The sequence below is a fragment of the Buteo buteo genome, chromosome 21, assembly GCF_964188355.1.
Source record: "Buteo buteo chromosome 21, bButBut1.hap1.1, whole genome shotgun sequence".
NCBI lineage: Eukaryota > Metazoa > Chordata > Aves > Accipitriformes > Accipitridae > Buteo > Buteo buteo.
This window is the reverse complement of record NC_134191.1, coordinates 7742967-7756137: the sequence shown is the minus strand read 5'-3', so window position 1 is coordinate 7756137 and position 13171 is coordinate 7742967. Positions and strand designations below refer to the sequence as shown.

At 45.6% G+C, this 13171-nt stretch overlaps 1 protein-coding gene across 24 annotated transcripts in view; it reads right to left on the bottom strand.

The window, feature by feature from the left end:
* MAGI1 (membrane associated guanylate kinase, WW and PDZ domain containing 1) overlaps positions 1 to 13171 on the bottom strand; it is a 357068-nt gene that overhangs the window by 303670 nt on the left and 40227 nt on the right. Inside the window, exon 1 of one of the 24 annotated variants that reach the window (XM_075053333.1) lies at positions 2836 to 3082. The exons of the other annotated variants lie outside the window; for them this stretch is intronic. Coding sequence (XP_074909434.1) covers positions 2836 to 2956 — 121 coding nt within the window. The 5' untranslated portion in view covers positions 2957 to 3082. Of the gene's footprint in view, positions 1 to 2835; positions 3083 to 13171 lie in introns of those variants that run through there. 24 annotated transcript variants of the gene reach the window in all.

Sequence of the window (13171 nt, the reverse complement as noted above, 5' to 3'; positions counted from 1 at the left end):
GAAGGAGTCTCCAAGGAATCTTTTCATTCGAACAAGGACCCTTACAAAATGCCAGGAGAAAGAGAAAAAAAGAAAAAAAGGGAAAAAAGGGAAAAAAGCCTAATTCTGGATCTTCACTGTCAGCTTTTCCCTGCACTCACAGGAGCACAGAGCATCGTAGACTCAAAACAGGAGAAGACGCTCCGAGGAGAACTGTGGCTTTGAGCATAAGACAGAGGGAGAGGAGAGGCAACGCAAACAGCAGCAAATATAAACAGTGACTCATGACACATAGCAAATAAACAGCACTAACAGTTTTTGCAATTATAATTCAAACCAAAATAAACAAGAATGACAGTCCAGCACAACGAAAGGGAGGATGACAGTGACGGGAGGGGAGCGTGGGGACTCCATCACAGTCACATCTGTTGGTCTCATAACATCCCAAATGAGCAGCTCCAGAAAGAAACAGAGAGAGGGAAGGGAAAACGTATGGGACAGCAGCAATTTCTTGTGATCTACATCTGTGCTTGAAGTTTTCATGACTGCACTGAGAGCAGAATTTATATCCCAAAGCCATGTAACAACTTACAACACTGCTACTGCTTTTGACCCCCGGCCCCTGAAAGCACCTCTAGCAACAGAAATAAAAAGTCCAACTTGGTGAGTTAATGAGTAAAATAGACCTTGTGTGGTGGGTGGATGGACAGAAGGCAACAGAGTGGAGGAAGAAATCACACCATCGACAAGAGGCACTGGTTTAACTGCTCTGCAAATCCTCCAGTGAAGCAGATTCACAATTTCTTTTGCTATTGCTTCATTACCTTCCTAGTGAGGAACTCTCCCCCAATACACACCTTTAATATTTTTTTCAGGCAAATAAAGGTATTTTCCCCCAGTGGGTGCTAAAAGCTGATCATCATTCTTTTTACAGAAATCTTTTATGCGTCAGAAAATGCATTGCCTGCACTCAGGCTTATATTTCCAAATACAATTCCTTCAGCTTTCCCTCTCCAGCCTCACTGCTGAGCCTCCCATCTGTGCGGTTCATCTCCAGACTTGCAAGCGTGACCGCTTTCCTCCTGCCTCGCACCACCCAGCACCCCTCCGTGCAGCGGGAAGCAATTATCAGCCTTGTCTTACGCACAACGCTTCTGTAATGATGGCTCAGAGATTTGACTCCTTCTCTCAAAACCTCGGGACGCTGTTGACTTGTTTGAGCTGGCCGTTCACAACAGCCCCCATCACCACGTACCACCCAGCCCGCTGCTCCTCCTTTTGCATTCGGTCATTCGCCTCCAGCTCCCTCCAGACCCACCGCACCCTCCTCTTCCCTATACCTCATCATGTTGGTGCCCGATGGGTTTTGCTGTTCACCAAGATGATCTGAAATTCTGCTCCTAAGCCTTAGTCACAACAGCAGTCCCTCTCGTGCACTAACCGGTTATCCCATTAAAGAGGGAAGTTGGAGAGATTTGATTTTTTTTTTTTCTTTATAAGTCAGCTTTTCTTCTGGACCCCATCCTCATCCTCCTCTCTGCTGTTCACAACTTCCTCTGGAACTTCTTTGAGGAATCAGGGTCAGATTCGCTGATCCTTCATTTTCTGGGTCTTCCCTTTACCTCCCACTGAAGGTCTGGAGAGGGCTTTGCTCCGTTCCTCTTCCCTCCCCACCACATCCCCAGGGAACATTGACAGCAATCACCAACGGTTCGGAGCTTGCTGAGACCAGGTTTTCTTCAAGTCATCTACAATAATTCCACCAAGCCCAGCTGACATGAGCATTGCATAATCTCTTCTTTCTCTATTCACATTCCCTTACCTCCCCTATTTGAAAAGCTACACATCTGTGTATGTAACTGGCATTGCAGTTTTGTGAGTACCAAAGCAGAGGAAGCACAAAGCTCATCCGCCTCTTGTGACCCCTCATCTCTTCAGCCTTGCTCTGCTCCTCTATGGCCTTTCTCACACATTCCACTTTTTTTGCAAGAACTTCTCCCAATTTGGAAGCCTTCAAATAAATAGTTTTTCCACTAGAGGGCACAAAGACAATTTCTCCTAAATGGAAACTGATGTTAGAAGGATTAATAAAATAATTACTAACATCTCACCAAAGGCATCTCCAACTCCCAAGAAATGAACACTTAATAAATTGAGATGTAGTTCCAACTCCCCAGGTACTACAACACCACCAAACGTCTCTAACATGTAGAGATTGAAAACCTAGAAATCCAGAAGTGACACTGCCCTAACAAGATCTCCTATACAACGCTAAGCACTTTATCCAGCGATTTCTACGCTGCCCACAATTTCTCGTTAGGCACAGAGCACAGTATTAACACAGCAATGGAGACAGAAAATCCATCCCAGTATTTTCTAAGCTGAACTTATCCAAATTTAGCTTCAAGTCGATGAACTTTTTTATGCTTTTGTTTCCTAGATCAAAAGAAGTTCTCTACCAGCAAAGATCTTCTGTTTGCAGATGCTTTTAGATCACGATAAGTCACCTCCTGACCTGTCTTGGGTAAACTAAAGAGATTTTAGCCTTTAAGGCTCTTCTATACAAGCCAGCTTTTCCAGCTTTAAAGCTTGTCTTATAAACTTCTTACAGGCTGTATCTATAACCCTGACATCTTAACCAGTTCCTCACCAAGGAACGGTGCTGGTCCATAAAAACGTATAAACTCAACTGGAAAGCGATCAAGTCAAACATTTGATTACACAAATCCAACAAGTGGGACGACAGCAATAATTTCGGAGCATTATGTACATTGAGAGCACCATGGCCCTCGGGGTCCATCAGCCTCCCCAGCCCCACCAACAGCCCCAGGTACAGCAAGCCTCGTGTGAACCTACCTTGCCGACTCCTGTAACCCTGACAAGCCGCTCTTTCAGGGCCCAGGCCGAGGAGATGTGCAAGCGTTTGGTAGCCCACTCGTGTGCGGGTGCCTACACGCACACCCACGCTCCCCTCCATGACCGGCTGTCCTTCCACGCACGCTCACTCCTCCAGCCTGAAGGCAGCGAGGTTTGCTTTCTGCCTCCCGCTGCCTGTGGATTTCCACTTACTGGAAGGTTTGGCTTGAACGGAGTCAGCCCACAGACTTTTGCTAATGGAAGAAGAGAGACAATAGCGATACGCAGGTGCTTCCTCCCATTTAAAGTGTTTACTTGTGCAGCTTAACACAGTGACGCTATTGTGAATGAGATCTGCATGTTGGCTTGCAGAGTTCAAAAGGTAGCACGTAACAAAAGGAACCCCAAAATACTGCTTATTAAATTAAAGTATTTTTTTTTCTTTCCTTTTAAACTCTGCTTCCTTTGCCAATGCCAAGTAAGAGGGTTTTTCCAACCATACAATAAAAGCAGTTTCAAATGGGAAATGATACACGCTACATCAAAACAAAACAAAAAAACTCTTAACACAAAAGCAAAGAATTTATCAGTATATCTCCACTGCCTATGCAGCAGGTTCCTTTTGGCATGGAAAGGACAACTCTGTCAGCTAGCAGTGAAGGCTGAACTCAAGACTGCTATAACTGCTCGCACTCTGAGAAAAATCAAAAACATCAAGAGGGAAGGTAGGGTATAGCTAAGCCACAACAGAGCTAAGGAAAATATCAGTCCGAAAAAGGAACAAAGGAGTATTTGTTTTATGAGATAAAGCAAGCAATTCAGCTGTATTCCACAGTAAACCATTTGGCTTAGGACCGAAACAGGGAAGGAACAAAAAAAAAAAAAAATCCCGGAGCATCTGATTCTAATTTTGTTGTCCTAAGCTTACATTACATGAATCAAGATGTTTACTAGAGGTGCCTGGCACTCAAATCCGTGGTTGGACCTTGTACATAGGAAGTATCAGATGTGCTGAACGTCTTGCAGTTCCCTCTACAACCAGTGAAGGCTCAAAGATACTTTAGCACTTAACAGTAAAATAATAATAACAACAATAAAAAGATGTCAAGACAGTTTTTCAAGTATATAAATGAACTCAGAAATCCAACTTTATAGACACTGATTTGTGAAAAATCTCAGTCCTCCCAAAACACCGACTTTTCACTGTTTGAGAAGTTTCAAATAAAACATCCTCATATTCAAGATCCTGCAACTTAAGACTGCACCTCATTTTCACATAAAACTACACCACAAAATGCCAGATGTGCTGAAACCAATGCCACACACAGTCTCATTCAACTCCATTCTCTTAACATCCAAATAAATAGAATTGAGTCCTTTTGTCTGAGTGCCGTATTATTTTCTCCTCTCCTCATGGTTGCAGCTATTTCAGATCCGCTTCCATTGATTTTCCTTCTCGGCGGGAACAGACCGAATGGCATTCGGCACTTTGCTCTCTGCTATCATCTTCTGAGATCTGGTGGGATGATTGCTCAGAGAATGTCAGATCCAGACTCCTTCCATTCCCTATCATCAGTGAAACTAGAAATGGCAACTAAAATCCCTCTCTCCATCACAGGTATGTGTTGGAAGGTAAGTGGCAAGTGCTGCTTTCATTGATGCAAATGACAGAGTAGAGCAATAGCTTAAAATCAGCAGGTTAATAATTTTAGAGTTGCTTTTCTGCAGCTCAGCAATCCTGTGTCCAGCTTACTGGACTTCTCCTTGAAGTAACCTAAGAACATACACAGATGTGTGCTAAAAACAGCTGCAGCAACTCACGAACTCGATTGTTGACTAACAGTTTGGACCAAATGCGTTTTACCTGTGCTGAAACGGTCTGTCAGCACTCACACACACACTCCCTCCTCATTTGAAACAGCACTAGCAAACAGCAGATGGGCTTCATAACCTCTTAAACCACCCTGTCTGTTCTGCAAACAAATCTCCAGCAAGCAAAGGCTAAATGAGCATCTACAGTCATCTCTCTAAGTTATCCACAAAAATGAAGGCAAGGCATTGTGTGCACTGTGTTCTCAGGTACGAATTCAAATCCAGGGCAACTGCTAGGCAGTCTATACCCCAAATCACTCAGCATCACCACGAGCAACCCATCCTGAATTGCTCCACCACCCCCTCCAGCAGCCCTGCAGAGGGGAACCAGGGACCTTGCAAAGTGGCAGACGGGAGGACAGCACTCCTGTGTCTCTTTTATTGGTGGATTTAGTCTTTAGTCTTGCTGGACATGAGCAATCCATGTGTTTTATTTTTATGCCTTTCATTCTACTGCTACGTGCAGTTCCTGAAGGGACATAAGATGCCATTGCTTTATAGAAGATCCAACTGAAAAGACAATTTAATGCACATTCGCCGAAAGAGAGCATCAGAAAGTAAACAGGTGAAAGTAACTTCATTTACCAGAGGTGGTTTATGGATGCTCAGAGACGCTGAGATTTATTACATACTGCCTTGGGCAGGTGGAAGGACAGCGAGAGGAGAGACGAATTTCTGGCTGTAAAATGCCTTAAATGCCAAAACCCAAATGAATCTTTACAAGGTCTGTTACTTGTACTTGCTCCAAAGCTGCAAGAAGGGGGGTGATCTGGGGCTCAAGCCATTGCTGAGGACTCCCAACATGCTCCAGAACAGCCATGCAATTCCAGGGCTTGGTCCCACCGGGGCAGGAGGAGGGCTGCAGGAAAGCTGCCCTCTCCCAGTGCTGCTGCTGGGCACCATGTGCCAATGCACCAAGCCCTGCACGGTTCAGTGGGACGATGGGATTGGGTGGAACAAATTGGGAAGATCATTAGGAAAGGCTTTTCCAAAGCTCTTAGCACGACAGAAAAGGACAAGTCCTGCCTTATAAAAAACAACTACAACACCTCTGTGGGGAAACACGCTTCTGCAAAATCCTGAGGTCTGTTTTTGTTTTAAATGACTGAGAACAGAAGAAATGATTCATCCCCAAAGGACTACAGCCTGAAAGACCCGAATCCTGAAAGCAGCAATGCACAGAAGTTGGAAGCGAACGCAACTGGAGTTAGCAAGAAGAACAAATTAAAGATTTTCACTGTGGCAAATGAGGCTTTCAAACGGACTGGCAGTAACAGAGTGTTCAAAACTTTGTTGCATTACTTTTATGATTCCTCCCAGCAGCATGCAACAAAACATATCTGAGCTGTAATCAATTTCTCACAGCCTTATATAAACATTATAGGAATTTTGTCCTCTCTGCTGCCGCTTTGTCTCCTATCTTGCCGTCTCAAGTCACTGCTTTTATTTCTTTTAAGCTACCAGTGTAACCACTTTCAGCTTCAACAAACACTTTAAATGTAACCTGTAGCTAAACTCTAGGCAGAATGAAGCATTTTACATTCACCAGGGAGGAGTGGAAAGGAAAAGCTATTTTCCACTGTTAACACCACCTTCCTTTCATCTACAAACCCTCTCCAGTATCAGGGAAGGGAATTCTGGTAGCACATCTCTCAATTGACAACTCAGAGAGAATTGGACCAGGAGGTAGTAGTCACTGTAGTCACATTTTCAAAAGCCACGCACCAGGCACCCTGGCCACGGACACATCAACCGCTGAGGATGCGAACACTGGCCCTTGCATGGAGTTGGCCAAGCCACCTTCTCCAGTGTCACCTCACCACTCACGGACAATGTTGTGGTTGGAACCACGGAGACAGGAGAGGAGCAGGGTGCTCAGCTCCAGGAGGGGCACACGCCAACGAATATCCATCTTTTGAAGGTAGAGACCTTCTGGGAGATGGGTCTCTCCCCTCCAGGACCTCACTTCAACCCAAAGCACCTCACACAGCAGATCCAGGCATAACTATCCTGCTGGGTCCCGAATTGTAGGGACACCTGAGAGGGGAATTGCCAGGACACACTTCAGGGTCAGGACTTGAGGCGAAACCTGGACTAAGCCCGTAGCCGTTCAGAGAGCTCTAACAGAGCTGTGTGTCACTTGGGCACTGAACTGTCTTGCTTCAAGGCACTGGCTTCATTTCATCTAAAAAGGCCATAGTTTGGCAGATCACAGGTCCACCTACTCCACAGTCCCATGTCAAGGAACAGCAGCAGTGATTGCTTTGGGAGGAACCCCAGAAGAGGACAAGGGCATGGTGGTACTTCCCCAGAGAATACCCCTCCTGGCAGAGGCTGTGGCTCGAGGACCACCCGAGCCAGAAGTGTTGTCTTTGTATAGCTCTGGCTGGGTTTCTCCCGATCACTCTCTCCCTCTATTTCATTCAGAGAATGGTAAATTCACCCCACCGCTACGATAATGTGCCAGGGAGGGTGGGGGACAGGGGGAGAAGAGACACCTGAGCCAACTTCAAAGGTTTTGCATCCTTTGAACACTTGACTCATACATAATTGAAAGGGCTATATGTTTGGACTACAAGAAAGCAGATTTTTTTTCCCCACTGCCAGACCCATCACATGAAGGATGCTGTCATACGATAGCCTTTGGGGAGGTTCGCAAACTTGGAGAATTTACTGAGAAGCAAAGTAAACTATTACTGACAGCAAGTGGACCAGAGCCCAGATCCCTGAGAGGTTCTGACAATGGGAGGACCCAGAAAAAATAAGCCAGCCTTGACCCAGCATCGGGGGAGGCCGAGAGGAACACATGCATGTATTTTATTTCACACTAACCTCCATTTGACCAGTTACGCAAATAAATCTCTGCCTGTCCTAAGTACACTTCTAAAGACTGAGGGAGAATTTGGAAGACTTGACAATATAGCCAGACCTGCTGGTCACTGCATTGCGACTGAATTCAAGGGCTTCAAGAAATGAAATATTAAGCAGGCAAGAATGGCACATACAGCTCATAAAACAAGGGAAACGGCATCCAAAAAAAAGTAATCCAAGCTTAGAAGAGAGAAAAGAAAAAAAAAAGTACTTAGGGATTTGATATGTGATAATGATCACTTCAGTTCCTCATGGACAGAGAAACAGTATCTGGTCCCTGGAGAATATATCCCAGGGCAGGGAGAGACACGAGAGCAATGTGCCATGACAGCCCCAGCATCGACCCAACAGGGACCAGACGTACCTGCCGCTGCAGGGAGCACAGCAGGGACCTGCAGCCTTTATGGCTAGGGAAAGCATTGTGCACACACTCTGCACGAATGTGGGGCATTTGCCTGATAAAAAGAACAAACCAAGGTGTATATATGATGCTCGGACTGCCCTCAGTGCAGGAGGGATCTGGCACAATTGTTTTCAAGCAGCACCCGTGCTGCAGTGCTGGCAGCTGCCCATGTCGCTGTACGTCTGCTCCCCTTAGAGCAGAGGGTCCCCAGGGGCAGGGACCGCACTTCGCCTTACACCATCTCCTGATTCTCCTAATGCTCCATTACTGAGGCTATTCAGAAACTGCAGTCATGGAGATGGTACACTTAAACCTGATTTCAGCTTCCCCTTGCTTAAATCAGTGTAGCTCAGACATTCACTTAATCACTAAACCCTGCAGCGCCAGGTCAGCTTAACTGTGCCAATATTAAAGTGAGCTTGATGTAAACCCTATCATTTTCTAATTGATTTAGTTAAACAGCTGCTTTCTTCCAATAAAGGCAACACATCCAAACAACCGCATGAAGACTCCCTAAATTAATACGGTATACACCACACGGCTTCGTGAAGGGGCGCAATTCAGCCGAGGGCAGGAATGGAAGTCAAACCCCTAAACCCTTACACACACCAACTTCACCAAACCGGCTTCTGCAGCTGGGAACAGCCACCGTCCCACGTCCTCTGCAACACCGAGGGCAGAGCAACTTTTTGTACAGCTGACCCCGAGCGGCGGAGATGATCCAGCCAAAGGCACGCTGCTCCCCAGGGTGGGTCAGAAGAAACACAGCACAAGTCAAGTGAAAAATAAAGAAAACTTTCAGATTGCTTAAGACGTTCCCCCACTTGGAGGCTCACCCACCTCTCCTGCATGTCCTGCCCATGGCAGAAGATGCTTCCCACTGAGACGACCAAGGTTTGACCTGAGCTTCCCATCGGGAAGGTTCAACTCAGGTCTCTGCAGCACGGGAAGCTGCAAACCAGCAATGCAGAGAAGAAGGAGTCACTGCTTCAATGCACTGATCCATACAGACAGCAAGAGGCAGGGGAAGGAAAAAAAAAAAATGCACTAAAAATTCTTTTGACAGGGTGAAAAATGAAAGCAAAGTGAAACACAGCTCAATCTGTCAAAACAAAATCACAGCAAGCCCACTGAAAAGAAAAAAAACACACAGCTCAACTCGTATTTTCTAGTAGGCAATAACTGGTACATTTGTTTTCTTGAAGATAAGCAGGTGAGTTAAGTTTGCCAGACAACACTGAGCAGATTTGAAAGGTAATCACATCAGAAGCGCAAATGATCAAATTTTGCAGTGGGCTTTAAATACAACCAGGGACATTAAGGACTTGCTTGCTTCCACCTTGCAATTCAAAAGACTCACAAAGAAGTTTTCACAGTTGCACTGTTGAGCCCATGGATGGACTCCAAAGTACCTGATCAAGACAAGCTTTGCCCTTTCCCTCTGAGCTCCCCATTCAAAGAAGAGGAAAGATGATGCTCTTAGTAGTAAACGAGTCACAAATTGGCATGGCAGAAGGTCCCATACAGTGCATTTTTGGTCACGGTGGTAATGGTCAACCTAATATTCAGAGTACAGAGAACCCTTTAACCTGGTAAGAGAGTCCTAACAATGTTACCCAGAAGGTATTTTGAATGGTGAGACAGCTTGTAATTAGCTTAGGTGGGCCAACCTAATTATTCATGGCCTGAGGAAGCATTTCCAAGTGCAAGAGGGGTACAAGATATATATTTATAGTTCTTTCCTGATAAGCTCATTAGAGGCTTTCAGAGATGAATGACCACAGCATTTGACTGTTTTTTTGCAACCTGGAGATGCAAGCAGTAATGAGCGAGTAAGCCAGGAGAACAAAGGCAGGGGCTGCATGGGGCTCTAAGTGGAAAAAAAAAGAAAAAAAAACAAAACCAAAACACAGACTTCTGTTACACCACAATGTTAAATTGCCATTTGCTAGCTTCATTTTGAAATGGATAATTACATGCATGCCCATTTTATATAAGTGTTTGAACAAACATTTCCATAAACCCCATTTTAATGAGGCCTCAAGCATTAAAAATAGGAAATATTACGGTAGAAACAGTTCATATAGATGTGTAACACTCCATATATATTCAGAAATGCATTCGCACATTAAAAGCTTAAAACCATTCTTCCAAATAAACCAGCATTTAAAAAAAATTTCTAATTTCCCAATGTTTCCATTCCAGCAGACCTTTGCCTGCTCAGACCTTAATTAGCCATAACAGGGTCGCAGGTGCACACAGAAATCAAACTGGAACCTGGCACAAGATAGATGGGAAGAAAAAGATTTTTTTAAAAAGTTTCCTTTTTCTGTTTCTTATTTATTTTTTTCAGGGCATCTTCTAACATGCCTGTCTCCCCAGTCCACGCAGCTTTTCCAATTGCATCTGCGTTGTTTTAACCTCTCCTCTTTATCACTCCATTGGTTGCCTATTTTTGCAAGGGCTGAACTTCCACCACTCCTGTTTTACAAGTTCTCTGCCTTCTCTCTCGAGGTTTCCCCTTTCATTAGAAATTAATTCCTCCATGTTACAAATCATCCTTCTCATAGCCAAGTGCTTGGTGTCAGGTACCCTTATTCCCACGACACCCTTGCACAAAGCCAAGAAGAGCAAGCCTTCCTTGGTGTCAGCAAGTTCAGGCCACTTCATTTAGGCAAATATTTACGTATGTGCATGTCATATTTCATAATCAAATATTTATACGTGCGCGGTAAATCTCAAGGAACTCTATCGCATTCAGTTTGGTTTCGCCACCGATTTTAAGAGGGCTGCGATCCTGCTTCTCAGCAGTAGCGCGCTAGGTAAGATTCCGCGCAGCATCTGTACGTAGCATCTGAGGTATCCCTTCCAGTGAAAGAGGTGGGGGGAAGCACTATCTTGGAGGGAAGAAAATGGGATTTAACCCATGGCTACAATTCCTACCCACTGGCTCAAACTCTAAGTCTCATTCAAGTGCTAGTTCAGTATTTTCATCTGCTAAAATACATGAAATCATTAGGATCTGGTGGAGGAAGAAAGGAACACATACGCAGATATCTGGCAGTATAATTCAAAATTCAGGATCGCCTTTGTTAGTTTTAACAGAGCCTAATAAAGTAGAGGCCAGGAGTACACCGAGCAGCTCTAACGGGCGTCCTACTGCTGACCTTCAGGCACTCGTGTACCCGTGCACGATAAACCTGTCTCCTCCCTGGACAGGACCGTGAATGTTCGTCAGCAGGTTGTGAATTCCAGCCCCTCCTTTGGGAAGAGACAGCAGCATCGCTGCCAGACACGAGCAGGGCCGGGGCTGCCAACAGATAGCTCAGCCCGCCAAGGGAATCAATCCTGCCAGACGGACTGCGCGGGTGCAACTTTGTCTACAGTTGGACATTTCTGACATAACTTTGCCTCTACAGAACAGAATCAAGAGGGAATTTAGAGACTTGCCGTGACCCATCGCCTTCTCAATTTTGGTACGTGAAAAGTAGTTTGAAGGTGCAAAACTACAAGCAAAAAATAGCATTTACTATTTTCCATTAGGGTCAGAGAAAGTCTAATGATTCCTTTAGTATTTTTTGAAAGGCTCCTAATTACGCAGCTCCTTGTGTTCATTTAAATGTGCTCTGCCCAGCGTCCCAATTAGTGTGATTTATCCACAAGCACTTAAATCACACAAACGAGACTCGGGGACTTGCAGCTCTGAGCAGAGCAAACACACACACCCCATGTGTAAGGGCATTTAGGCAGGTCTCCAGTTTAACTGTATTTTTCACTGTGAAACCAAAAGAAGTCCTCGTAGGCTAGCTTTGATAGAAATGCCTGCTCGGGAGCCACCTTTGCAGGCGTGTGCGTCTGCCGTACGTGAAGACTCACACTGACTCAAAGACTATCTCGTCTTCCCATCTCTTTCCGTGGGGCACAGCAGGGTGAGTACCACCCCCGCCATGAGAAGCTCTGCATGTCAGTCCGTCTGCACGATGCCTTCCCAACCCCGCAACAGGCTCCCCGGTCCCCCCGTGAGTGTTTTCCTACCAGGGATCCCTGCAATAAAGTCAAGAAACAGAAGCAGCAAATGCTGTCGTAGCTCTATCACCTGTTGGGACGCGATTTCCAAAGAAACACTCATCTAGAAAAACCACCCGAGTCCTCTCCGCCTCCCAGTTTCTCTGAAGATGAAGTGGGAATAACACCAAACGCACGCAACGGTTCATGCCGTACATTTTGAGTGGAAGTCCACCGTCTGTGGGATTCAAAGCACGGCTCTCATTTTCAATCAAACCCAGTCCCACATAGCAATTTTGGTGCCACGTTGTCAGTACTTTTTAACCTATAAAAACCCAACACGTTCTTCCACAAAAACTTAGTCCTGCAAAATAGTTCTCAAAACTGAAAAAAAGACTGGAAAACAAAACTCCTCGATAAATACACAGAAATTTCCTCACCCTTTTGTAAAGCATAACTGGAAATGACATGCACTTTTAACAGGGTAAAATCTGGGAACTGCCACCCCAGCGGTAAATGCCGTGACAAGCCCTGCTTCCTTCCTTATCTGTGGCCAATAAAAGACGAAACACTCTAGAAATTAGTCACCTCCAATTTCCACTCTCAGCGAGAACCTTAACAAAGAGCACATTTTCAATGATACCCACCCCCAAGAGCATTTACAGAAACATACTTTTTTTTTTTAATTAAAAACCAGAACAACTCACACCCTGGGGGCTCACCGGCCAGCGCCGGAGGAGAACAGCTATTGCTTTAACCTCTCTCCTCCTCAGCCCAAGGAAGAACATTTCGACACCTGGCTGCCTGCCTGGCATTTGAGGTTTGCAGCCCCCACTCGTAGCCCGGTGCAGAGTCAGACCCCTGCCCAAGGAGCCCCCCGTGCCTCTCCTCGGTCCCTGCCGAGCCCTCCAGCCCCACACACCTCTCCTCGGTCCCCTCCAAGCCCCACGTGCCTCTTCTTGGACCCCTCCGAGCCCTCCAGCCCCACACATCGCTCCCCAGAAGGACCGAGGACTCTGCATCTTCCTTCTCCTGAATGCACAGCCATGCTGCGGCAAGTGAGCGCTCCTCTTCCTTTCATCCCCTGGCTTTAAAAGCTTTGGTTTCCTCTAATGATCACCTTCCTCCTAGCCAACACGCTCATTTCTGGTCTCGGTTCTAATTCTCCATTAACTCCCTGCTTTT